This window comes from Anopheles coluzzii, chromosome 3, assembly GCF_943734685.1.
Source record: "Anopheles coluzzii chromosome 3, AcolN3, whole genome shotgun sequence".
Taxonomy (NCBI): domain Eukaryota; kingdom Metazoa; phylum Arthropoda; class Insecta; order Diptera; family Culicidae; genus Anopheles; species Anopheles coluzzii.
Genome location: NC_064671.1, coordinates 78,824,142 through 78,851,806, shown reverse-complemented (window position 1 = coordinate 78,851,806; position 27,665 = coordinate 78,824,142). Strand labels below are relative to the sequence as shown.

At 41.4% G+C, this 27,665-nt stretch overlaps 1 protein-coding gene across 2 annotated transcripts in view; it reads right to left on the bottom strand.

Annotated features, from left to right (window-relative positions):
* Positions 1-12,396: 12,396 nt before the first annotated feature.
* Positions 12,397-27,665, bottom strand: part of LOC120957297 (5-hydroxytryptamine receptor-like) — a 107,096-nt gene continuing 91,827 nt past the window's right edge. For both annotated transcript variants that reach the window (XM_040379422.2, XM_040379423.2), the window contains one exon: positions 12,397-24,093. In XM_040379422.2, coding sequence (XP_040235356.2) covers positions 23,461-24,093 — 633 coding nt within the window. In that variant the 3' untranslated portion in view covers positions 12,397-23,460. The remainder of the gene's footprint in view (positions 24,094-27,665) is intronic.

Genomic DNA, 27,665 nt, shown 5'->3' with positions numbered 1-27,665 from the left:
GTTTAGTGGCAGAAAAGTGGCGCTCCCGATGGGATTGTGTTTATCTGTGTTATTTTTCTCTCTCCTCGGCTGCTTCTGCACACATCATCAAGGCTCATTAGTTGATTGTTTATGTTTGTTCAGTGTGTATGGGCTTTTCGTTGGGGTTTGTGCGTGCGTAAGTTATGAATCATGATGAAGCTACGCACGGATGCTGGATGGGCTTGCGTTTTTTTTATATTTTTTCTGCATTATCAAGCCTGCTAATGACTCATTGTGGGATAATGATTTACGACTTTTCAATTATTTCAATGATTTTTTTTGAATTCATAGATTAATTGAATTGTTATAGTATTGTGCCTCTAAACAAGATATTTTGATCCACATACCTTAAAATTTTTGTATTGTGCTACCGTTAGACCAGTTCTAGAACTTATCTTTATATTATGGACACAAACCCTAAAATACAGAAGTTTAACGGCTAGAATCAGTAAAAAAAATATTCACTTTTTGGACTGGAATCATGCGAATGACGGCTCAGTGCACTTTCTTACATAAAGTTCATTAGCGGATACCCGTCCCCGTCCATTCTTGAAACAAAAAACTCATTTTCAGGCCCCTAGCAGCACTTTATGGCCACGAGCACTATTTAACACTGAATTCAGGACGACGGAATTTGGCTCTAAAGATCCACTACATCTTAGAATAAATACATATAGCTCTCTAAATACCTTTGTCAATCTCAACGTTAGTGAAAATTGTCTTAAAATGATTCTACGAGGCACATATCGACGATCAGTAGCTTTAAGTCTATCTATCTATTTATTTAGACGATTTAGTCTATTCTATCTATTCAGTCTATTAATCTATTTATCTATTTATGTTTTACTTGTTTTGCCATAACTACCTCTTTGTAATTCGTTATCACTATATTTTCTATGGTTTTAATTTCAGTTAGGTTCAATATTAGCCAGTGCATGTAAAAACTGAAAATATGTATGTGGGCCAGTATAGGCTAGATGACTTTATTACTAAATAATAATAATAATTTTCCCATTATATATATGAGGGGATGCGAGGTGACGAGCACTAACAGTTTTTTTTATAAACTAATTTCAACTATTCTGCTCTGGTGTATCACTATTCATTAGTATATGAATATTTATTTCCCTTAATTTTGACATGAACTTAAAAAATCGATTCCTCACTCAGTTATATAACTGGGTTTTGTCATTCAATAAAGATGAAGTAAACATAAAAAGTTAGTTTACATTACTTTTATTAATGAAAACAATGCCGGAGAGCAAAAATATCCTGTTAAATTTATCAAATTTTACTTGTAAGTTAATGTTATGCATATGATCAATAAAGCATCCTGTCAATATAATGCAATGAGACTTGAAGAATAAATTGAAAAATTAAAACAAAGTTAGCAAAACACAATCAACGTACTTAAAACAATGATTTTTCATGATAAGTGTTCTGTGCGCAGTTCAGTGTTTTAGCCTTGAATGGGACCATTTACCATTTAAACACTTCGGAACAGACCAAATATCATTTCAAATTACCAAATAAAAATACATTATATTTTCATTAAAATATATGCAAAAAAATGTCTTGAAGCACTACAATCACTGTTGGTAGGATTGCTCTAAAAAACTAAATTGTAAAATATTGTCAAACATTTGTGATATTAATCATATTTCAGCTTTTTAACATAGCACTTCAACAACAATAACTTCACACACAGTCCACAGCAAAAGCAATAGCTTCTTCGAAACAAAAACAGATGAATCATATGAACACATTGCCCTAAAAATAATTTATTCCTTTGAAGTCATTTCGAATCAACGACTCAGATTCGGCATTTCGTTGCCCACTCACGGCCCAAAAGTGGTGTAGAATTTGATTACGCAGACATACGCCAACACCGGCTGCTGATGTCTGTGTGCAAATCCGCTTATAAATGATTGATGGTAATGCATTTCACGGAATGGTACATATATTCCTGTGCTGATGAAATGATAATGAAAGTTAGATTGAGTTAGCGAAATCAGGCAACTTTGGAAAACAAAAAAAAAATTAACTTCTGATAAAGGAGTTATTTTATGTTGTTTGTTACGAGACTAATCTGTATGCTGTTTGTAATGGTAAAAATCATACGGATAACAACCAAATATTGAAAACGTTTCCCTTTTCAATAGTTAATGTATCTTTTAACATTACTAATTAGAAATGATCATAAAACCATAAGACCAAATAAAGCTCCTCGCTTGCCAACACAAACACCCAATCACTCTCTCTTGCTCTTTGTGAGCCTTTTCAATACACATTCACCAGACCGGCTGCAGACATGATCATAATGACCTCTAATGATCGGGCTCTGCCCCACTGCACCGAACCTAATGAAGCGGATTTAATATCATCCCAAACCGTGAGCCCAACGTTAGCCGTGATGCAATTTTGCATGCTCTCCTCGCACTAGCTACCCTTTCGCCTCTCCCAACATGTAGCACACAGTTAGGTCCAATATGGATGTGTACGTAAAATGATTGATTTTAAGCTGTGCCGTGTGTATGCTGGACAGAAAATTAATTGAACACAGTGGAACGCTACGACGAGAGATCGTGCTGTGGTAACATGCAGTACCACCAAATGGTTCAGCGTTCGCAACGGTCCCTGACTGTGACCACTGAGGAGGATGCTGTGCTGCGTAATGATGATGTGCTCCGATTCTTCTTTTCATTTAAAAGCTTCACAAAACGCAAATGCTTTTCCTGTCTCATGGGCGTACACTGGGTTGGGCTGGCGGGCTGAGTGTCTGGTGTAATGAGTGCATTTAAATGTGGATAGCAAATGGATGCACAGTTAACGAGCTGGCTGATGATTGGTGTTTGTGCAACAGCTCGCTCGGGCTTATCATTTGCACAACGAAGGAATGGGGATTGTAATTGAGAGTTAAACAGCTACATTTAAGGATGCATTTCTATAATTACTCTGTTATGTTTATATTGGGTACTGCACTTACCTTCCATAGAAATTCAATAATACGCAAAACATGTAACCAAACATTGTGTTTCTTTCATTGCAAAAACTAAAATGAAACAAACACGAGGTGTGCTTTTTTCATAAAAACATTCTCCATTCCTTCGTCTGCTTTATTCCCAACAAAAACGGCCTCTCAATTCCTTCGATCGCTACAGCGGTCCTCTTTTCCTTCATTGCTTCTCTTTGTTTTTCACTCGTCGCCTACTTTCTCACTTTCACCCTTCACTTCCTCATAACATTTGCTGACTACTTCACTGTTATTTTAGTTGTTTGCTTTGCTTACCTGCACTACCACTTTGCTAGAGAGAATGTGCCATTTAGAGGAGTTGCTTCCGATTCTATCGATTGTGTTTGTGAATTTCTTACTTCCACTGTTTTCAATTTTGTGTTTGTGGCTCATTTTTTTCCTTACTTCCTTTGCTTTAGTGTACATTACATTTACCCGCTTACTTGTTTGTTTTTGGTTTTGTGGTTTGCTATTTGATTTGCAACAGTGTTGCTACATAACATTTGTTTTATATTGAGAGTGTATGTGTGTGTGTGCGTGTTTCTTAAACTTGTACTCTTACTTATATTACTTTACACATTGTTACGTTTGTCTGTTTTGGTTTTGCTTGCTCCTAGCGCTATTAAACAGCCCTTTAATAGGTTTAGTTGACAAGCATGACACACTTTGATCGGTTTACGTTGCTTTGGTTGAGATTTTTGATTTATTATTTAACACTTCTTAGCTTATCGTGTGAATAGTTTGTGCTTTCTTTTCTATGCGTGTGTTTCTCGTTATGTTTTGCGCGGTAGTAACAGTTGTTTTTCCTCCCTTTAACGACCATTTCTCCTCTCGGGAGTAGTGAGGGAGACCATCTTCGGAGGGGGTAAGCTTTTCATTCCTTCTAGGGACAAAAATAACAAGTAGTTTTGATTTATGCTACAACTTGCTTCCATTGTTTCTTTTGCTGTTTGTGAATTTTTTTGTTTCATCCGTGTTTTTTTTCTGTTCTGTTGTGTGCTAATAACATCAGTGTTGTGTGTTGCCTTTTTGATGCAGTGCTTTATTTAATGTTTCTATTGCATCTCTTTGTTTGTGTAGATGTGTTTTGCTTTCTTTTTCTTTTACTATGCTTGCGCAACACTTGCGCCTGAGTTTGATGTGCGCTGTGGGATGATTTATTACGTTTCGGTTGGAAGAGATTGTCTCGCGGTTTTTCATGCTCGTTGGTTTTTTTGGTGTCTATGACACATCCATACACACACACAAAAACACATACATACCTACACACAGTTTTTATTTCTTTTGTTGTTGCGAAAAACGGAAGGAGTCAATTCACGAACATTGAATGCAATCACGGATACACGGCGCTGGCTACGGTTTACTTTTCTACTGTTGCCACCATTGGTTCATGGCTGCTAACACTGGATGGTGTTTACAAGTTGATTTTAGGTGTCTATTTTTGTTTTTTTTTCTTCTATTTATTTCGCAACAATTGTTCAACAGTTTCCGACGCCTAGCTCATCAGTATACCCTTCATAAATGAGTGTACATGTATCTCCTCACTCATCTCGTCTTGTTTTATGGCATGGAAACCATTTGAGAAACTAAAGGTAAGGTTAGTTTGCTTCAATGAAGTATCTGATTGATCTGCGACGGGTGTGGCAAAATGCCACACTGCAGCCATATTAACTAGACAGAGCAAACTAAAGGCACGCAGAGTAATCAGGGCGATGGAAGGATAAAAGGTAATTAAAGCTATTGAGGGCTAGCAGTTTGAACCGAACAGTTGAAGCTTTACCGTTGAACATGTTTACAAGAACTAGGGTGTTCTGGTTGTTTGGAAAACAACAATATTTGAAACACTTTTTTTTTGCCTCCCATTTTGAAGCCCTACTGCACAGTGAGTATCTGCTCGGAATCTGGTGAATGCTAACGGATCTACACAGATGGTACATTTTCAGACAGCTTGCGAGTATGGTGGAGCAGAATACCGGCCCCAAAACATTCTCCATTTACAAAACCCTTTCAATCATATCAACAACATCACACGTGTTATCCAAAATGACACTTTGATTATATGATGATAGTTTCATGCCAAAACCAAAAAAAAAAAAGAGAAACAAAAATCCACATCGTTTAGTTGCATCAGCTGGTTTGGAGTGGCGGTGCTTTTTAGTGAGGAAATGGCAAAATCTTCGTGTTGCAGGAATCATTTTTCTTGTCCATTCTGTTGACACAGCTGTGGTAAACGGTACCAACGATGGTTGAACCGTACGCAATAGGGATAGCGCTAGTGCAATGCATTCGACAGGCGTCAGCAGCAGCATTGATTTATAGAAGCCGAATAGGAGTACCATTAGTAGATGCAAACGATTTGCAAACATTTAGGCTCATAGAATAAAACGCCTCAATGTACAGCTCGGCTGAAAGTTGCGAGTAGAAGCGCAACCTTAGTGTTTGCAATGAAAATGATGTTTACGCAATTAAAGCACGCTTTTTTCTTATAAGATAAAACACGCAAACGATTTTTACACGCGAATTAACAAGATAACGACGATTCCAGTGTAATTGGATCGGGGATGTTTGAGGGCATAATTGGTCACGGTGCTTGGGCATTGGCTTCCCGAATTCTGCTTCGGGATGCGGATAGCTTGATTGATTGTTGGTAATTCTGCTCACAAAAGAAAGCAAAAAAAAAAAGCTAAGCCAAAGCCATTTTGATTAACATTTGTGTTTTTTTTTTGTTTCGGCCTGCCAGTGGGAAGTATTCCTTCGGTTTTGGTGGAGCTTCTGAGACGCCAACCACCGGCATTTACCTGCCGGTGTGGTAGATTTGAGCGAAAAGATTACCAACATGGCGAAATGTGCCTTCTGCTTGCAGCTTTTTTTTTTCATCCAAAAAGTAAAACCATCGCTATCGGTTGGGCACGTGTTTGGACGATTTCGATCATCCACCTGTGGGTGGTGTAGGTCCTGGCTTTGTTTGAAGATTTGTATTTTTCGCTTTTTAATTTTGCCTCGACTGTTCAATTCGTGAGCTCGCCTTAGCTGCCCTTTTCATGGGTGGCATACTGGTGGGCGACTTTGCTCCCTTTGCAGTATCACAATTGGATGGGCTCAAGCCGCGTGTACATAAAAGAAAAAAAAAACAATATAATTTTGACTGTTAAGAACTCACCAGCTCCACCAGCGGTTTGATTGGTGGGTACGGTGGGTGCGATGCTGCAATTGATGCAGAAGCCGTTTGTCCATTTGCCAGCCTCCATAACGAGCAAACAGAACTACGGTGATGATAAATTAGATGAACAAACGCTCGTGACAGCCACCCTGCCGGTGCCGGTGGTGCAATTTCGACAAAAGTGATATTTATTCCAATTTCCATTAGGTTCAACGTGAGGTACGTGATTTTGAGTCTGAGCGCGCGCGCCCGTGTGTGTGTGTATTTGAGAGCAAATGGTTTTGTTTTCGATTCTATGAAATATTAGCAAAGCAGAGCAAATTAATCATATCAATGTCAAAACAAAAGCAATATTAAAAATTGTTTTCCTCCCTGTGAGTGCGGTGATTGCCCTGAGGATGTTGTTTCTGTTTTGCAATCTTAATTTTCAGGATTTGTTTATATTTCAATTTGATTTCAAGTTGAATAGGACTTTTAAAATTTCAACAAAACTTCATTTTAAAATAATATATTTAATTTATTATATTATTTATAAAAAAGGATTTAACAAATGTTTATTTTGTTCTCTTTTAAGATAAAGATAATTAATATAAATTACAAACTTGGTATTTTAGTGTTAATATAAATGATAATTTAGTAAAGATTATTTTAAATATAAGCCAAAATAAGGTGCTAGAATTGTTTAAAAATATGCTTACAGTTTTGGTTCGGGCGTGTAAATTAACAAGAAATATATATAAAAAACAAGAAATATATAAAATCAAAAAGAATATTAAACAATAAGATACAAAAGAACTATATTTCCCATATGTATATAGTATAACTAATAAACAAACTAACAAATAAAATTGCTTTTCAGCGTCGTGGTAGGCAAATCAGATTCGCATTTAACCCTCAGCATTGTATGCGATTAATGTCAACTGTTGCTTTACGTTGAATGGAAGAAAAAGACCCCCCTCAGAATAAGCACATTCGCTGCGAAATGAACGACAATTCCCAATTCCGCGTATTTGCTGTGGTTCTGAAAATAGTACACACCGGTGAAAAACAGAAGCAGACCTCCCGGCCAGCCGTGACATTCCAACGCTTAGGACAAACCAAACAAAAAAGCCGCATTCTGCTGAGCAATGTCGATGAAATGTCACCCCAAAAAGGGCCCAAACTGCCGTACGCCGTGGGTTCTTTTGATCTGCTCTGGCCAACTTGCTCCATCCCTGATCCCTTTTGCCCTGGAGTGATGCTTGGAGTAACATCACCATCACTTTCACCCAGTGTGCTGTCTACAAAGCAGTGAGACTTTTGGGGGCAGCTGCTCGCAAAAGAGCTTTCTATCAGCCTACCAAAAATCCTACCGGGGGGAGATAACAGGGGTAAAAAAATAAACATCTGCCGTCTGCAAGGGTTTCTTCAGAATTGTGTTTTATCTGTCCGACGAATCGGTACCACTGGTGCAGCGGTTGCCTTCACCGTACCTCCGGTAGGGCATGGAGAAATGTTTTCCCGTTCAATTCTTTGCTTTTTTTTGTATTATTATTATTTTTCAAAAAGCTCTCGATTGTCCTTATTTGTTTCGGGTAAGGAACGGAACAGCCAGTAGGAGTGGGTTGTCTTTAATATTGTTTTTTTTTTTTATTAAATGAAGCCCAACCAGTGAGCGCACATTCGTGCTGTCACACACGTGTGTAGACGCACTCACACTCACGAGTGCAGCCACTTTATGATGTTGTTTTTACGGTACAGAAAACAACCGAAGCCCTGTGTGCTTTTCTGGCCCCCTCGACAATAGATATATGAACTAATCAAAAGCCATAATAAGGTTAAGTAGACGAATGAAGTTAAATGACGCTTCGTTCGAAGGGGGGTGGTGGGCGTGTCTTTCGAAAGGGACATATGAAAGGATTCACCAGAATTTCCATTACGCTGCGCGTCTCCTGTATTGTGGGAGTGTTGCAAAAAGACGAAAAAAACCAGTGAAAATTTAAATTAACTCCTGACAATAAATCCCAATCTTGAGCGGCAGCAGCAAACAAAAAGAGGATGCGCCGAGAAGTGGCAAAACTAATCTTCAGCTTACCGACCAACGATGTGCCAACACGGTAACTCATCCATTAAATTGAATATATTGCATACCTTCGCCCAGCACCTCTTCCCGCGTGCTTTTGTTGAGCTGTTGCTGCTGTTGTGCCGGGAAGAAATACAGGTAAGATGATGAGATTTAATTTTTCGCCCGGTCTGTGCAAAAAGGGAAGCAGCAAGGGTCGAACAAACCGAACAACAGGTCGGTCGGCTGACGGCTTCAAATAGGATCATGTCGTGTAAGCCACGCCGAAAAGGTTGTGTCCTAGGGAATGGCTCCCTTCCCTTTTCGGGTACGGTGAAGCATCGTGTCGAAATACTGTTGATGTAACGATATGGGTATGATGGAATCCTTTCTACTTCTTTTGTTGTTGTTGTTGTTGTTGCTTTTTTGCAGCATCGTACTTTGACCTTTGCCGTTGGTTTGGGTGATTTTGGACGGGAAAGAGAATGTAAAAATAATAATCCATTCTGTTTTGAGCAGCAGTCCGGGCTTCCCGACAGACAACCGACAAGCTTCCGCGAGCATTGTTGAAGAAGCAAAAAAAAAAAAACAAACTCGATTAACGAAGCTTATCACATACGGCTCGTTAAGACGCTAAGAAGACATTCCGTTTCCTTCTGGCATCCCTTCCCAGCGACGGGGTGATTCAATTTGAATAATGAATACGAAAAAGTTTGGCTCAAGTTGAATACATTCAATTCATGGCAGCAATCGCTGGAATGAAATTCATAATGTGGCTTCCAAAATTTTTGACTTTTATTTTCGGGTGCGTTGCTCTAGTCCCCTCTCCATTGCATTGAAGTGAACGGCATTGATCTTGCACATCATTTTCATTAAATTAAAAAAAAAAACACAGATGAAAGCTCACAAAACTGATGGTTGTCTTCACGCGCAAAGACATCGGCTCGGGTTGCAAATAATTCATCGTACATGGGGCAAAAGAAAAAACATAAAACATGAACCACTTTGCTCCTTCAAACCGCAAGGGAGCAGCGAGCAGGCGACTGAGAAGACTTTCAAATATCCTTTCATAATGCCCACGGGCCACAGGCGCGCACACACGGTTTCCCCCGTGCCATTGTGGTAGAATTCTCCTTCTGCCGCTTGGTTTCTTTTTATTTCCTAGCCTGTTTGTTGGTTGGGCAAGAAATTATTTACATGGCACCTGGGTTGGTGGCAGCAACGCCGTTAGACGTACGGACCGTGTTCAGCACCGACTCCGATGCCTCTCGGCGGGTGGGGCGGCGAAAACACGCGACCGAAATACACACGCGCACAGGAATGTTGTAATGTTTAGATGAATTTAATGCAAAAATACCCGAGCTGATTGGAAAGCTAAACATCGCAGCGGGCTGTGAGCGGGGTGTGCTTTTGTGCGGAAAACGTAGCAAAAGAAGGATGAGACATTCCGTGGAAAAAAGAATGCCACGTTTTCCATGCTCCTCGAGGCTACACCATGTGCCAATCCGTAATGGTGAAAGGTGTGCAAATGGGAAAATATTGCACCTTTAAAAGGGGATTTTGTATGATTATGTACGTGATAATTACACAATATTTAATATTCGTTATGATAATATGATAAAACAAACATAGTAATTGTAAATGGTATTAAATGTCAAAATGACAATACTGCTAAATATCTTAATAAATCGAGCACTATTCGAGCAATGCTCTATCAGTTTTCGAGCAGTGATAACTTTTATCAAAAATTTAATAATTTTTAAATCATTTTAAACCAATAAAGGTACAATTTATGTTTAAAAAATGAAATTCATCAAAGATGTTAATTTTCAGTGTCTTCAATTCATTCGGTGCCGTGACCAGGATATACATTATTCGCCCTAAAATGCAACTTGCTTGTAGAACGATGCTGAAATTTCATTTGCTTATCCTTTTCCATACAATTCACTGTACAATTCAATGGAACTGCAAACCACAATCGATTTGTGGAAAAGTCACTCACAACACCAGCAAAGTATGCAAACGGAACCGAACCACCGTGAGCAACCGCCGGCATCCGTTGCTGCGGTTACTTTGATCTCGCCTCGAATCGAACGAAGGTTAATATCCTTCTCCAGGCTGCTATGTTTTTTTTTGTCCGGTTCAAATTCTTTCCATCGTTACATTTCCCGCCCTCCTTACGGTAAGCTCGAAAGAATTATCCTTTTCCCGGGGATGGTTCTTTTGATGAATCAAAATTGGAACCTGCAAGAGAAAGCCTTGTCCTGTCTTGTCAGTTCTGTTTTCCTGCTCTTCGTTTCCTTCAAAGCCGCTTGTTAAAAGGGAAACAGCAAAAGAAGAGCGAAACCATGCCTTACAAAACCGTTAAAACCCTGTCAGCTTCAGCGATCGGGGTTTGAAAGGGGGGAAAAATGCTGAAAGCAATCCTTATGTTGGGTGTATTTTGCCACTCCCCCACATGTACACGTGTGCCTAAAGGTTCGTGCAGCGAGCGGGTTCTTCATTTATTGCCTGCTATTCTTGTGGCAAATACGGCAAGCCCGACAGCAAACCACCACCACCATCATCTCTCTGGAGCGCTTCCGGTTCCGGTGCGTCACAATTCGGTAGCTTCACGATTAACAGTTCGCAAACCGAGCAGTCGCAGCGAAGACGGGGTCGAAGATTCTCATTAATTTAAGATTTCGCTTTCACTTCTTTTTTCGTTGGCGAAGTTCACTCGATGAAATTGGATGCCTTTCGGGCAGGTTTTGTATGGTTGGTTCTTCTTTCGTTTCAGCCCGTGAAGTGCTGGATCTGCTGTCTGCGTTGCGAGGGAATCGATCCACTCGATTCGAGAGGCACGTGTGTAAAAGCCGGTGGCAAGCCGGGCGGGTGTATGATTTGTGATATGACAAATTATGGTGCCGAACTTCGAACCGTTTCGAAGGATTATGTCTGCGGTGTTGTTTGTTTTTAGCACACGCGCGCCACGAGCGCCAGACGTATTATGTTTGCGGCCACATATATATATGTTTTCTTTCATTTACTGAGTGTGTGTGTTTATGTATCTGTTTGATGTACACAATGCAAGCTCTCGTGTTGCAAAAGCAAACGGAAGCACTCTGTACCGCTGTGTGCGGAAGCTAATCGAAGTGCGCGGGAAGCACGGTCGGCCTCTCCCCGACAAGGGTAAGAGGGTGTTATTTTTCGCCACCAAATGAAGTGTGAATTCTTTGAACTCTTACAGCCGGATGGTGCAGTATTTGCGATGAAACGATAATAAGTGGAGAAATCGGAGACATTTTTCCAACCCGATCACCGCAAAACGCGGGGAACCGGCGGGAGGTGTGTATTGATTCACAGAACCGATGGTGGGTCGCACATCATGGTATGGCGTGTGTGTGTGTGTGTGGTGCGTCTCGAGATCTCGGCGCCGTTACAAATGAGCAGATCGGGATTAAGAGAACCCGGCAGAACAAATTAACACACGGATGAGATGAAATCATCGGGCTGGCGAAAAGCGTTTGCCGTGAGCCTTTTTGCGTGCGCGCCGGTGTTGAGGCTGATCTTTGGGCTGATGGTGGTGATGGTAATGAAGTAAAACTTTGCCCTTGGGTGGAGCATGAACTTGAGCAGCTGAAGCAAAGCCTAGAAGAGGAAGTTGTTGCTTGATGGGAGGATTGCTTGGTTGCCGTGATTAGCGGAAGTGGAGAGAGTCGTTGCGATATTGAGATGGAGCAAATTAATTTTCCCTTTTTTTCATTTTCAATGTTGTTTTGTTTGCTTGCTTAGAGAAATAATAGGCATGGATTTATTAGATAATTAAATATTTCACAATTTTCCTTGAAATAAGCCAATTAAATATAAGTGTTTTTATAGCCATTTTTGTGACACTGTAACATAAAAATACGAAAATACAATGGAACCCACTGCAATGTTCATTTATTTTGCATTTATTTTGCATTTAAGATAAATTAAGATCAATAAGGAATACTTAATGATGCTTCAAAAATACTTATACGACAAAAATGAGATAAATTACTTATTTCCTTGGTTTTATTTTGGTGCCGTGACCAGGATAGTAAAGCAGTTTGGAAAGCTAGCACAAAACAGGTTTCCGTGATTCGTTTTGGAATCATATTAAATCAAAAATATTACAACAATGATTGTAATCAAAATTAAAAAAAAAATATTACTTCCACTAGGAAATTTACTACTACATTACTAGGAAAAAGGGAATTAAAGAATTTAGTTAATTTCGATCAGAAATAAAATTTTGGGATTTTGTGTCCAAGTTAAACAAAAACTATGCATTTTGCACATTTTAAAGGCCAAAGCTTTATCAAGCAAGTTGCATTAATTAATCAAGCCACTCTTTAAGAAATGTGTAACGCTCGCAGCACGCGTATCACGTTCCTAGTGACACCTGCCAAGAAAACGCCGATTATCTTAAGCGGCGAGCGAGCAGGAATGTGACTTCAATCGAGCAGTGTACATGCCGCACATTGGAAGTATAGTTCCGGTCCACATTCGGAAAATGCGAAAGTTATGCAAAGCACGCGTGTGCATGTGTGTGCTTTCGCTAGTGGGGGATTCTGGTTTCAAATGACTGCTCCGTGCGTGTGTGTGCAAGTGAAAATTTGAATAATGCCTTCCAAACACATTCCCTCAGCCTGTGTGGGTCACGTGCCACCCAGTAGGCCCTTTCGGTTTCGGTGCGCGCGTTGCCACTACACGGTGACATTCAAAAGTGAGCAACATTCCGCGCGGTAATTAATCAAGGAACGTGCGTAATTGGCAGCGAATCAGATTTCGCCCCAGAACCTTCACCACCATCGTTTGCGTTCGTTCCGTGCCATTCTAACCACAGATTAATCTAAATTAGTTTCGACTGTTTGTACGCGTGTGTGTGTGTATCGTGATGCCTATTTGAGTGATGTTTGTGTATCTGCTAACCGCACACACGGCTGTCTATCACATCGAGCTGCGCGTTCTGTCGTGCTGCTCGCTTGCCGGAAAATGGGAATACAACTGGGAATCGTTTTTAGGTGTTTATTTTCATCTTTTTGTTTTGTATTTGGTAAAGGTGACGGTTTTTTCCTACCTACGATATCAAAAATATACATATATACGACTATCTATCAAATGGGGATTTCTTCTAACGATATTTACACTACCATCACGGTCGGTCACGGTGCAAAGGATGTGGAGCATTATTCTTAGCACCACCTCTTCAATCTCAGCACAAGTCGAGGTGGAGGGCCTAATGCTTCTCTTTAGTCTAACCCACGGTTGACCCCGTTTCTTTTGTTTATCTCCGTGCAATAAACACAAAAAAGGAGGTGCAAAACCTAAATGACAAAATGTGTAATCTCATTTCGGGGAAAAGGTCATCGCACCTTAATGCCCGTGGCGCTGAGAGTGAAAGCGAAAAACACGGGCGAAAAATGCTGTCGAAACCATTACTGGTTCCAACTGGCTATTAGCTTTAACGAGGTGACCATTGTGACCACACGGTGTTTTGTTGTCTGTGGACTAGTTCTCTCTCTCTCTCTCTCTTTGTATGTCCTTGATATTCGCAAAACCCACCGGTTCACACCAAAACGCACGACGAAGGATTTGTTTACCGTTTTGGTGTGAAGGTGTGGGATGAGCACGGCTGAGCAATAAATGAATACATGAAGGGGAAATAAAACATCATTCTTCTGCCACCATTGCCACCCGGAGCACGGCAGATTGGGCACGTTGATAAGCAGCGCCCACCCTTGCTCTACACGAAAGACAGCAAGCTTTTCCACGGGGTTTTCCCCGACTCCTCCCTGGTAACGATAATGAGGGTAATGAGCGCACGGCTTTGGATGACCGTTACGTTCGCTGCCATTGCTTCGAATCGAAGACTCTCGACAGAGGCAGGGGAGCGGATTAGTTATTTACGCGTGGCTTCGTAACGTGAGCATCTCGTGTTAATTACAGCTCGTGGAATCGAGCCCTGTCTGTCTGTGTTGGGGCAACGGGGGAAAATAAAAAAAAGCGAATCTATTCGTCCCAGCCGTCACAGGCAGCACAAGATTGTGTGCATGTGTATCACGCGTCAAGACGTGCTGCCAGCATGTCGGAATGGAAAATCACATTTTGGGCTCATTTACCGGCGGTTGAGTGTGCACTGTCTCGGGATGCTCTGTTATTTTAACGTTCTGCTTGGCATTCGTTTTTTCTTCTTTCTCTCTCCTCCTTCTATCGCTGCTAGTAAGTCGGTGGGTTTTCGTTAAGCTTTACGTTCCACTGCTGCCCGAGCGACGATTATGTGACGGCTCGTAATAAATCGGCGCGTGTGCAAGGAGCAAAACACGAGGGCAAACTCACTTTTGAAAAACAGAAAAGCACAACATTTTTGCTTTCATTGCTTTGCTCCCTTTGAGCCAGTTGGAAGCTCACGCACGGCCGACGGAACGAGCAAACGTCAGCACAATCGTCAAATAATTGTGTTATCAAGCGCCGGCCATCGGTATCAGGCGCTCGCCCACACGGTAGTCGTGTGGGGCTCGGAAGGAAAGAATGGATGTACAGAAGGGAAGATAGTCACAATGGTTGGTTAGAAGCAAAGGGACGAAATAAAGGGACGATTGTAGGGTTGTAGGGCCGGTGCCGGTGGAGTACTGTGAGCGAGCGCGCTGCCGAGGGATTTAAAAAAAATGTGATTTTCTTCGTGACAGATAAAGCAGTAAACGGCTCCAAGATACGGTCACTGGTGCCTCGCGGCGGGGACGAATTTAGTTTTTAATTGCGTTTGCAGTATTCGATTTTATGAAATGGGATTGGTTCGTAGTTTATTTTCACATGTGAATGCTTCCAACTTCAACTGAGTGAGGGAATTTATCGTAAACTATACGCTTTTTTATAGTAGACTGCTTATTGTTTCGAGCACTTGATATCATTTAATTTCATTGTTTTAAAATGGAACATAATATCGAAAAAAGAGAATTCAACTACTAAAACCCTAAAATCTAACTGTAAAAAAATAATTTTCAAAATAACTTCTTACAACTGCTCGAAAAGTGCTCGAATTTCTAACGATCTTTATTTTTCTAATAGGAATTGGTACTGATTCTTTGATTAGTCCAATTAAATTCCTTCTCGATGTTCTGATTTTTAAAAAGCGAAATAAAATTGATTCGCAGTACAAAACGGTAAACTTTCGGGAGTGGAAAATAATTACCAACTGTGCTCATCCTGTAGGGCTTTTTGGCAGAACAATATAAAAGTTTTGATTTCACCTCGTCCTAACTACCTCTATTAATTTTCAAAAGCTCTTGAATTGTTCACCTATTAACACCTGTTTTTTTGTTTAAATACAAAACCGGGGATTGTCTTTGGTGATGCACAGCTGCAGCCGGCACCTCTAAGCCCACCTACCTAATTTGATTTGCTTTAATCTGTATCGTATCATTCAAAGGGTTAATACAGACTCAAATACATCAAAGATTGGCAAAAGGTTCAGGATGAGGTGGGACGCTCTTGTTTGTGCCCTCGAAACCTCAACTGTCGACGGATGTAAACAAAGAAGTGCTTCACCTCAAACACGCACACTTCAAATATGTAAACACGATCCCAACCTGGTGAAGCTGGTCCATAGCGCGCAGGTGCTCGTCAACCGTCGGGGGACGAAGTTTCTGTTCCTTTCATGGTAGTTTATTCCCGGTACCGGGGACATGCTTGGGGACACTGTGGTGGAGCACATACTGGGGGGAGACTGGGACTGTGTCAAGTGGTGTTTGCTTGTGCATATGTACACAGCACCCTTCCCGCCGCGGCCCTCTTTCCTACTTCCTACAGGCCTCATTGTGAGGCAGCTAAAGTGTTTATATGTACACAGTTTTACGGTGTGAAATTTGTCAATTGCCTTATTAGATGATATGCTTGCTGTTTAGCAAGCAAACACACATGTGTAGGTGTGGTTTTTTTATTCACTGAACATTTCATATTTGATCCTACGTCTTATCTCCTGGTACAGTATCTCTTACTCTAGCACCCGTATTGTTAGAAAAGTTTTAAAGTTTTCTTCTTCCTTTTTTAAATCTACGTGCTGCGTGGTTTGCCGTTGTGTGGTTGATGAGGGGTTCTAATCCTTTTTATTATGGGTTTGTTTCATAGACATGGCTCAGGTCTGTGGTACTGTGGCTGTTGGAAGGTTGAGTTCTATTTGTTTTATTGCTTAAGCAATGTAAGCAAACACACACACACACGCAACACAATACATACATACAGACTCATTCAAACTGTTGTTCTGGAAGAAGGGTCGTTTTGCCTGTGTTTAATTGTTTATGAGAGGGATTAAACCACTCTCACTGTGCTTTCCCTTTTTTCCTACTCTCTATGGCAATGGACGAACGAAGGCAGTACAATGGTGTGGTATGTAAATGTTACGGCAGGTATTAAATTAGGAAAAAAGGCTAATTAGCATAAGTAAAGACTTACATTTATTTTCACCCCCAGCAACAAAAAAAAAAAAAAACAACGTCCATTTATGAAAACTGAGTGTATAAAACCGTATTTCTCACAAGTTTTCTCCCACTGAATCAAAACGCCGCAAGCAACACAGCTTAAACAGCTCCGAGGAGTGTTTTTTCCATGAAGTTGTAAAACAGCAATAGCTTGCGGGGCCCCGACTAGGCCTCGAATCAACAGGTCTCGTTGCAACCGTACGCCCTCAACCGCACAGCCATTATTAATTGACGAAGAAAGTAGAAAGTTTACACCTTTGCCACCTCTGCCCCTCCCCCCCCCCCCCCTCCTGCCCTGTTTTGCGGTGCAACGAGCAGGAACGAAAACACTTTTTTGCTCAGCCAGCCTGTGTGTCTGTGGGTGTGTGAGAGTGTTAAATAAAGTCAAGCCAACTTGCACGAACGTTCTCGGTGCTCGGTGTAAAACTCCTTCGACCGTGTAGCAGCCAGACAGAAGGCGATTGTTTTGGTGCCAGGCATGGCTTGACACAAGAGCCAGTGCACGGACCAGACCTGGAACAAAATTCATTTATCAAAGTGGCGTTCATCAGGCAAAGTGGTTCATCAGGTGAGGTGAAACCACCTTCATTGGTTACTGGTTTCTCTTTGTGCTGGATTGCTTCAATGCTTCATCGTGGCATTGTTGAATGGTTTAAAAATTTGAAAGAATTATGGAAAAAATACAATTAAACCTATTTGTCTTTGTTGCTATCGTTTTAGGTAAACTCACTTTCAATGCAACTAAATATTATAATCCGTAATATTGAATCTTAATCTTCATACTAGCGACAGAATTATACTTTCGTGGACGTTCGTAGTCACTACTCGTTTGTAAGGGAAAGAAAAACACTAACATCTAGAGGACAATGAAACAAACCTGTCACCGGCAGAAGCAATTATAGCCAATTTGCTATCCAACAGGGCAAAAAAACGAGTTATTCCTTCCATTCTTGCAATATTTCACTGTCCTCCATGAAAGGAAAAGTCCTTGGTGACCTTTTTTGTATGAAGACACCTAGAGGAATGGTGTTGGTGCTGAAGTTGGATTTCTTTTCTATGAAAAAGGTCATTGTGATTCGATTGCATGGTAGCCTGCAGCTGTACGCTATTCTTAAAGCTGAAACATCAAGCAAGCCTGTTAAAATCATAAACTACTAGGCGCCTCCATTACCGTACGACGGTACCATGCGTCTCCATACGCTTCTAGTGAATCGAAAAGTACCCGGCGTCTCCATTGGAATTCTTGCTCGGCTAAACCATTCCAATAGCAATACTTTTCATAATTTTGCTACCCTTGATTATGAAGCAAAGCAGTACCTTTCTTGCTGGCTAACCAATCAACCGGACAATATCAATTCGGAAAAGAAAATTGCGCGAAGAAATCGAGCGGCTGTTAACCTAAGCGCACGGAAGCTGACTAAGGGATAAAAGGTGGCCCGTTATCCTGGTGGGCGACCGTTGTGCACGGTACGGAAAAGTGGTTTCACGGATCATGGATGAAGTGATTTACCTGGTGGCCGGTGTACTGGGTCTACCCGGGCTGAGCGAAAGGAAGATTTAATGGCAATCGCATCGGACTAGGATGGATGGGCTCAAGAGAAGAGCGAAAAAACCGCTACCGGGGAAGAGAGAAGCATCCTTCTAGCATGGTCGGTAGGATAATACATGGACACAAAAGGTAAGAAAGTGCAGGGAGAGGTGGTAACACGGTGACCGTTAACGGTCAGTTAAGCTTTGTTAGGATAATTTATAACTGATTGAGCGTAAGAGAGCAATGGTTTTGTCGGACCTTCTTTCAGCAGCGTCCTTGCAAGTGTAAGGATAATTGATGCAGTTTTGCTTTTCTAGACATTCTGTTGGTGAAGGATACGCAAGGGATCGTAGTAGCAAGTGGAAAAATCAATTAAAATTCCCTAAGTAAATAATTGATTATAGAAACCCCGGCGGTATGATGTTTCTCATGTGGTTGTTTTCGTGCTTTTACCCTTAAGTCATAAAACACTGTAAAATTAAATTATAATTCCATTCGAAGCAAGTATTTACTCAGACACACGGAAATATACAGAAAAAGCAATGAAATAGGTTCACAAAATCTAGCTGACGCTTTCATGTTGCTGCTCCACTTCTGCCCGAGGGCTTGTTTGATTGGGAACAATCTCATCTAATCTCTGTACGTTCTTCGGCCATCTCGAAATACACAATGGACACCGGAGTGGAGCAGGACTCGTTCGTCCCATCCATACGTGTGCTCATTCGTCGTTCTAGTGGACCCCGAACCCGAACACACAGTGCGAGCAACAACAACATCCCGCATGCGATTTGCTTTTTAATAGGCACGAATTGGAACGTGATAAGATTCGGCAAAAATGGGCGAACATCCTAAAGTCAAAACTCCCGGGTAAGCTTAGGCCCTGGAGAGCTGGATTTTCCTGCCACTCGCTCGGTTTGGTACGGTTACGGCTACGGATACGAGCTTTATGAAGAGGGAAGGCTGTTTTTCGTTTTGTTGTCGGTTTGTTTTTTCTTCTTTGTTTCGTTCCGTTGACAAGTGGCCCAGCACATGGGATGGCTTGAGTGTGTCATCGCGGGACATTTAAATAGAGATGTGACGTTCAGCAGTTTCATTTGTCTTTAAAGAGGGCATTGTGGGGGTGTTTTTTGTGCAAAGATTTTTGTGTTTGGATATGTATTATTGTAAAGGTTTTGTAGAAAGTGTATGTTGATTATCTCAAGTGTTATTGTTCACAAAGTATATTGAAATGATTTTACAAGCCGGTCAGTATTATATTAGAATTTACAATACGATAACTTTGTCGCCTTTTTATGATGTTTATAAATAAGTCTGCAAAATAGGAAAAAATAAGAATCAATCACTTTACGCTCATTAAATTCGACTACGTTTTATGCTTTAAAATTTAAAGTATCGTTTGCTTCCCCTTTACGACATTGAAAATGGTTGAATTGAGTTGCAAGAGCACCTTACAACTTTCACCTTTAAGCAAAAAAAAAAACAATCTTTCGATCGATAGGAAACATTTCTTGGAAATTTATATACCACTGCTGTACCATATGCTGTACCTTTATGTATCAAACCCATGTACCTTGTGTGGGATTTTTTCTCTACAATCCTCAAAAAATGGCCCACGGTACAAAGCCGATTCTTCAAGCTGTCATTATCCGAATTGGCGGAAGAAAAAGCCTAAGAATTGAGTCACCTATCACCGATGACGCACAGCCCCCAGCCCGGCATACACAGGTAGAACGGAATCCCTATCTGGAGGATGCCATTTTTCGGTACGCCCGAGCAGTACAGGAATGCCACAGCGACCAAGAACCCACGCAACGTCCCAGCAGCAGCAAGTAGTGAGTGGGTAAATCGAAAAGGATACGATTTGACATTTGCGGTGAGAGCTGGTATGGTTAAGCCTGAAGTGTAAAGCCTACCCGTAAGTCCCCTGTCGGCTTAGGCGGATTAGTGTTGTCCCGGAGCAAGTCAAAGACAATCGGCAAAAGGTGTCACCGAACTCCGGGGAGTTCCAGGAAGCAACCGGAGTGTGTGTCTTCCTTTTTTTGCGGAAAATGATAATGACTACATGCCGGTACTGCTTCTTGGCTGTGTTTCCAGAAGCTAGCTTTCATCTTGAACTCCTGGGATCGATATTGTTTTGAAATTCAAGCTCAGATTTCGTACAATAACCTAATGGCACATTCTTGTGCTAACCCCGAGATTGGATAAACTGAGCGCAGGTCGTCGAGAGGGGATTGTCTATTTCAAAGTCAATCGTCTTGAAAGGGTATAGGGATTAGATTGCTTCCAGTAGGGTAAGGGATGACCGTACTAACTCCCATATGACAACAGGCTCTGGTCGTTGTAGATTTCCGGACCATACACTTTCTCCTCCGTTTAATCGGATTGATTAGTAACAATCACTCGCCAGCTGGCTTGCATACGAGTAGACCGCTTGATTGAAAGGAATGGAGTGTATTAATTTGTGGAAACATGGTTCGTAGTTTTTCCTTCCTTCATTGACAAACAAACGATCAATGGACAACACGAAAGCTCGCTTCAACTTTACTGCACTGATTAGACACTTTAGTATGATTAAAGGAGCTGAATTAAAAGAAAGCTACTTTAAAGGGCTGAACGTGCATCGCATTGAATAGAAGATCGCATCAGATTAAGATTCTTCTCCTTCCGCAAATCAATTGCTAACACAAGCGCATTGAATATTAACTGTTTGTATGCGTAGTAATTTACGTTGAATTGGAAGCCTTTTGTGATTAGTTTTGGAGCGTAAAATAAGCGGATTACTGTGCAATTGTTTTTCGACAATAGGCTTTTCCGTTTGATTTGAGCTCAATGCGTTGGTGTTCGGTTCATTTAGTACACTGCGTTTGGGGAGAATGGTTATTGGGCCTGTTTGTGAAGCATTCTAAAGTAATAATCAAGTTTCGGTTACGCTTCGATGGTTTCAAATGATTCCAATTAATGCAGCAAGTCTTTATGCTATTGTTCGGTTTAGGACAAGCATTGCACAAGTTATGCCGCCAGTTTCGCCGGATGAAATCAAAGAAAAAAACGGTATAACCAGTTGCCTAAATACAGTGATTGTATTACTGTAATTCAATGTTATACGGCGTCTTCTTTATGTGAACAATAAATGGTATTGAAAAACTCGTTCTTTCGCTTCAACGCTCACTTTTACTAATTTCATAGCCAGCTATATAACAATGGTGAAATATGAGGAAAAAAGAGCGTCGTGGCAAACGTTCCCGAGAACTAACGGGTTCGACGGTATCGCTGAATATTTTTTGACTGTATCTTAAGGCTTCATATACGATTTTTTGCTCTCAAATGGCGCTTTATCCGTTGGAGCATTATTTCTGATGAAAACTTTGAAATATTTCAAGAATAGAAATGTATTGCCTGTTGCAATGTAAAACTTTGAGGAAAAACACACATTTAGCTAGAATTTCCAACAACTCAATAGAAAACATACCCATGATACTGCTTTGTTCTCGCTTCATGCTTCAAATACTCACCAAACAAGGTTCAAAGAATGGGTCCAAACATTGCCCAAAATAAACGCTGGACGTTCCGTCCAACGCCTCGAGGCGGGATATAGTCTTATCTACTCTCTCACAACTAGTGAGCGTACCGTATCATGGCATGGCTCTGTCGTAAATCGAACGTTAGACTTTCATCTCACGTGATTCATTAAAAATTAACATCTCCCAACCTTAATCGGTGTGTGAGTCTGAGCGTACACGGCAGCACGCTCTTTCCTTCGCTCGGAGTTCTTAAATTAAGATGCCCCAAAACCAGCCGGAACATCGTTATCTTCTACGTAGCCGTAACACACAGTGCGAGGTGACGTTTCATGGGCACTGTTTTATGTTTTGTGTCCAGTTTTATTGGCCCGCATAAGAGACGTGTTACGCATTTTAATGTCTTAGTACGATAGTGGTACAGCATGATGCTTTTCGGGAGTGGAGAAAATTGGCGAAGTGATGATAAGGTGGGTTGTGACGATTGGCAGTAGTATTGCAATACAGTAAGGATCAAAAAGATAAAAGTAATGTAGATCAGTTTTTGGAGTCGGTAACAGTTAAGAGAATTGAATCCATTCGGTAAGATTGTTTTGGAGACATCAGCAGTTTAAAGAGTGGTTCTGTATTACAGGAAAAGATTAATGACATCAGCAATTACAATCAATTCATACAAATTACTTTTAAAAGGAAGATGACGAACAATATGAGACTTAAATTTGAGACGAACTCTTACCCCAACAATACTCAAAGTTGTCTGAAAATGTACCTTAACATTGCTTTTTGTATGCATTCCTAGAAGAGTTGGAGTGTACAATCACGTAATTGCACACAATCTCCCAAAGACCAACAAAAACTTACACAATTACACCTACCGGACATGATTGTTTTGACATCCTTTACCATTTCCCGAGCATTACGAGAGTGTAGGCGATCAGGCGATACCCGCGTCAGCTCCGCTAAACTTAGAATCAGCTCTTGCATGCACTTAACACTAAATCTTTTGTGGATCTACGATGGTTCGGCAGGGCTAGCCCGCGTGTAGCACTCCTTCCACAATCCCCCCGCCCCCTCTGAAGCTTATCGACCTAGAAAAAGGTTAAGGTTACACTGGCTTAATAAACGAAGGTTACGTCAACTATGTATTTCCTAAGAAGCGAGTGCAAAATGGTTGGGCGATGTGACGGGTACGGAACCACCGGTACCGCCAGGTTTTGGCTGGCTGACCTTCGCACACCGCCGCCGCCTTCCATTGCCCTCGCCTTTTCCCGTTTCTGTGAATGTGTGGTGTGCTTCCTAGCCGACTGTGTCCGACAGGAGATGTACAGTCTCTGCTCGCTGCTTTCGCTTCACTATATTTACACTACGCGGCTACGTCAGTGCTACTAAACGTTACAGCAACCTGCCGCTGCTTACATTGTACTTATGGATCACACTTAGGACATTCACGCAGTACACTCACAAGCACCCCACAAAGTGGTGGTGCGATTGGTGCACACTACTGTTGCTCTAGAATAGTAAGAGTAAATCGTACACAGCTCGCTAAGTAATTAGTAGTAGTGGTGGTGGCTGGCGGTTTTCGCGCCAGATGGCACCACCGTCCAGCACCCGTCGTACCCGTTGAATCCCACGCAGCAGCAGAAACAGCAGTAGAAGATCCGATGCTCTCTCTCTCTCTCGGGTCCTCTCGTTCTTATCGCATATGCCGCACGCCGAGGTTTCGCGTCCGCCGCAAGCTGTACCTTCGCCCGCAAAGGATGCGCTTGAACGCGTGCCGAAACTCCGGACTGAAGATGGTGTAGATGATTGGGTTGAGCGTCGAGTTGAAGTACCCGAGCCAGAGGCAGACGCTCGTGATCAGCGGGCTGATGTTGCAGCTGGTACAGGTCGGCAGCAGGATCGCGATGATGAAGAACGGCAGCCAGCAGCACACGAACGCACCGGTAATGATGGCTAGCGTTTTGGCGGCCTTCCGCTCGCGCTTCGAGTCGGTGGACGACTGCGTTTTCTTGCGCGAGGCGAGCCCGGACGAGCCGGGCGGTCGGGTGGTGGACGAGCAGGACGCCTGGTTGCCGGACGGGTAGGCCATCGAGATGTCCGCCGTCGGCGGATCGATCTCGATCCGGTCCCGCTCGATACCGTTGCCGAGCGAGCCCTTCTCCGGGCTCGTGTTGGCGGAGGAGACGTTCGTGAAGGCGGTCGTCGTCTCGCTGATCGTGGGCAGGGGGCGCCCGATCACGGCGACGACCGCCGCCGCGATACCGCCGGAACCGCCCGCCACGTTCGCTATCATACCGCCGCCGCTCGCCGTCTGCGTCGCAGTTACCTTCCAGCGGAAACCAATCGATGTTAGTGCCATACAGGAAGCTTTTGCCAAAGGTTCGGGATGGGTCTGAGCAGCCTAATAACAATGGGGCACGTATACAATATATACGCACGTATTGAAAGTGGGACTTATCTAAGGAAAACTGTTTCGGAAACGGTTTTGCCATCACGAAATCAGGAGAAAAGCACACGCACGCACACACAGAGAGACACATACAAAGTAGAGCAGCGGAAGAGTGAAACGAAAGAGCAAGAAAAACGAAAAAGCATACACGCACACGCACAAACACATACATGGCAGAGGAAGCATTCAAGGGTTCAAGGGAGGAGAAAGAAGGATTAAGAACGTGCTGGGAATGGGAACGCGTTTGTGTCAGAGGAAGGCAGCGCAATCGGGTGAAGAATTCGAGCGTAATTCAAACAATAGATGCAGTGCACTTAGAGCAGTCAAGGCAGTGGCAGGAAGCAAAAGCAAATGTACTACAAGTGTGTACAAGCAGCCGATGGACGAAGCATACGAGATGGGGTTTAACGAATGCAATTGAATGGAAACGCAACGTGTTTGTGTGTACTTGGTGAGGCATGTTTGTGATGAGTGATAAAAAAGTGTGCAACCGATTGTTGTAAGAATGGCCATTTTATTGTCTACATCTCCTGGCGCTGAGTTGCTAATGCAGCTATTTATTCTATTGCAATTATGCATATCTTTCCATTAACGTGTTTCGCAACGGTTGGTAGCCGGATGTCACTTATAAATGGTTACTTAAAAATAAAGCAAAATGCTTTCATATTGACTCATTTCAGCACATTCAACCATGCAGAAATAGGAATGATACAGGAGATGCTTATTAAGCAGTTGATTCATTGATTTAACTCCAAAATAGGCGATAAGAAGGATACAACACAACAAAACATAACCTTTAGTTGTGGTTGGTTTTCTTTGTATTAGCCTAAGAATAGCTATAAAAGGTTCAAATAATACGCCTAAAAGTATGCACCGATATCCTATGATAGAGCTTGCGAGCATTTTATTTCATATTGGAAATCGTTGATGACATTTACTAACCTGAAACAGCTAAACTCATCATGTTTCACAAAACATTACTAAATTCAACATAATTTGATTGATTTTATTTTATTTTTTTTACGCCTTAAAGTATGCAATATGCATTGCAAAATAAGGTATTTTGTAGTTTGTTTGTTCGATTACTTATAGAGAATTTGAGTCTTGTGGGCTGCATTCGCCTCTTAGTGAATTTGATAGGTTTCAATCACTTTATTTATTGTTCAGCTCAAGTGCTGTCAAACATTAAACAAATAATGAAACATTCTTAAAAAATATTCTTCAATTTGAAGTTAATAAAAACATAAATTAAGTTCCTGATAATAAGAGTTTTTTGCGATAATAATTTACTGTGTCAAACTGATGCTCCTACATTATTCGGAAAATTCATTACTCTTGGTTATTATACCATCCTAAAAATGAAACTTTTTTGTCTTCAAAATTTTAAATTTTCTTCAAATGATGTTACGCTACATTCTGTGTTCAGAGTTTTTTCAAATATGTATGACTGTTCTTGTACTGAATTTCAAAATGGTTGGAAGATACTTCAATCTCAACTGTATTGAAAGTACTTGAATTGAGTTAGATTAAAGAAAATGGAGGAAATGAAAAGATGTAATCTAAAACTCTGCCTAATAAAAGTCCCACACTCACACAAAGTAAAACAATTGCTTCAAACTGTCGAAGGGGTAACGATGCGAACAGTTTCACCAGTAAGATCGAGCAGTTCAAAGCGGAACGGAACAGTGTAAAGTTCAAAGTTCAAATTGCCAACTAAAAAGGCGGGAAATGAAATGCTTCCCTTACTATAGCTTCATATTTCAGCCCGTTTGGACGATCGCCAACCAAGAGAAAGAGGTTTTTGGATGGAGTAATTTACAGCAGTAACGAAGCAGATACGGTAAAAACTCCGTTACTTTGACCAAATGCCAACGTGCTCTGAAAGATTCGTGACCTGATAGACGGCATAGCGTTGGGATTCTTTTGGGTTTTTTTTTCGATTGAAGAAAGTGCAATGAAACATTTTCCCTAGCCAGCCGATAATGCTTGAAGCAGTTGGCCTTATCTTCTTTGCCTTCGTTCGCTGGTGCCTCCGATTGCTTCTCCCGTTGCTACGGCTGCTACCTAATCCCGCGTGGAATAGTTTAACCCGATGAACTTGATCTAGGGCAATGGGGCCATGTTTGCTTTTGGCGATCCACAGCATGAAGGCTTACGTCTGAGAGTGAAGTGAAATGGATTAAAGGTTTTTTTTTTAATGTTGGATGGAAGATAATACTTTTCCAACGAAAGCACGTGAGTGAGTGGTGAAATGTTACAATGCGATAAGTAAGGACAAAAGACGCGAAGCTACCTTTAGGAAAAGATTACAGAGATAAACCGAACAAACAATACCCTACGCTAAGACGAGGTTTAAATATAAGCATACCTAACCTGTTGAAAACAATGCGTTGTCATGCAGATTGCATAACTGAAGGCGTTTAAAAATTTAAATCGATTTATGCATTGTGCCAAACACAAGTTGTAAGTTGTAAACTGTAGAGGACATTGCAATATCGCATTCTTACAATTCATGTTAACAGAATGAAAACATAAGATCACTCCGCCATTGCTTACACAAATTTGAAACGTAACAGCTCGTTTTGCAAAAATGAATATTGTAATTTCAATTCAATTGACATGAATTTGTAACAGCTTTTGAAGCGACAGCAAAAACAAACGAATGCGAAAAATCTCCCAATTGCGAAATTAAAACCAATCAAATTCACTAAAAGCAATTCCGTCTTTTGTTTGGAAACTCCATCCATCCAAAAATCCACTGTTAAATTGCCATCTAAAAATTCTTCCCGTGCAGCAACGCAATGAAAGCAGTTGAGTGCATCGAACCACGTTGCAGGATGTGGATGTGGTTGAGGGTTTTTTTTCCATCGGAAGCGGCAGGTCGGCCCGAACCGCGGAAACCATCGACGAGCGGTTAAACATTGTGGAACCATCAAAGCCACGGGCCTCGGGCACGCACATACCCATCATTATGTGGGAAACCGTTTCGTTCAATATTGTAAAGTGAATGCTCGTTCACCGTGGTAAAGAATGAGCTCAACAAACAAAAAAGAAACCCACGAAGCAAAAAGAAAGTATCCACACGCATACCGGAAAGCGATGATAACAGTTTACCGATGTAACGCAAGCGTTTGAGTGGGAGGAAATGTAATAAAACACAAGTACGACTCAGAAAGTGGTTCTTTTTTTGGCTGTGTGAGTGGATGTGAGTTTGTGTGTGTTTCTATGTGAAGGACTTAATTGTATTTAGAGGCTGCGAAATATTTTATTCATCGCAGGAATTCGTTTTCCGAGGCGCAAGGAAGACTCATTTATTGCATTTTGATGTTTGATGGGAATTTTTGGATTGGATGGTTTTTCAACCATGGTGAAAAATGTTTTTTTGTTTCGCTTGTTACAGAAAAACGAAAGAAAGTAAACGACAGTCGCTTTTCAATTATTTAACAGAT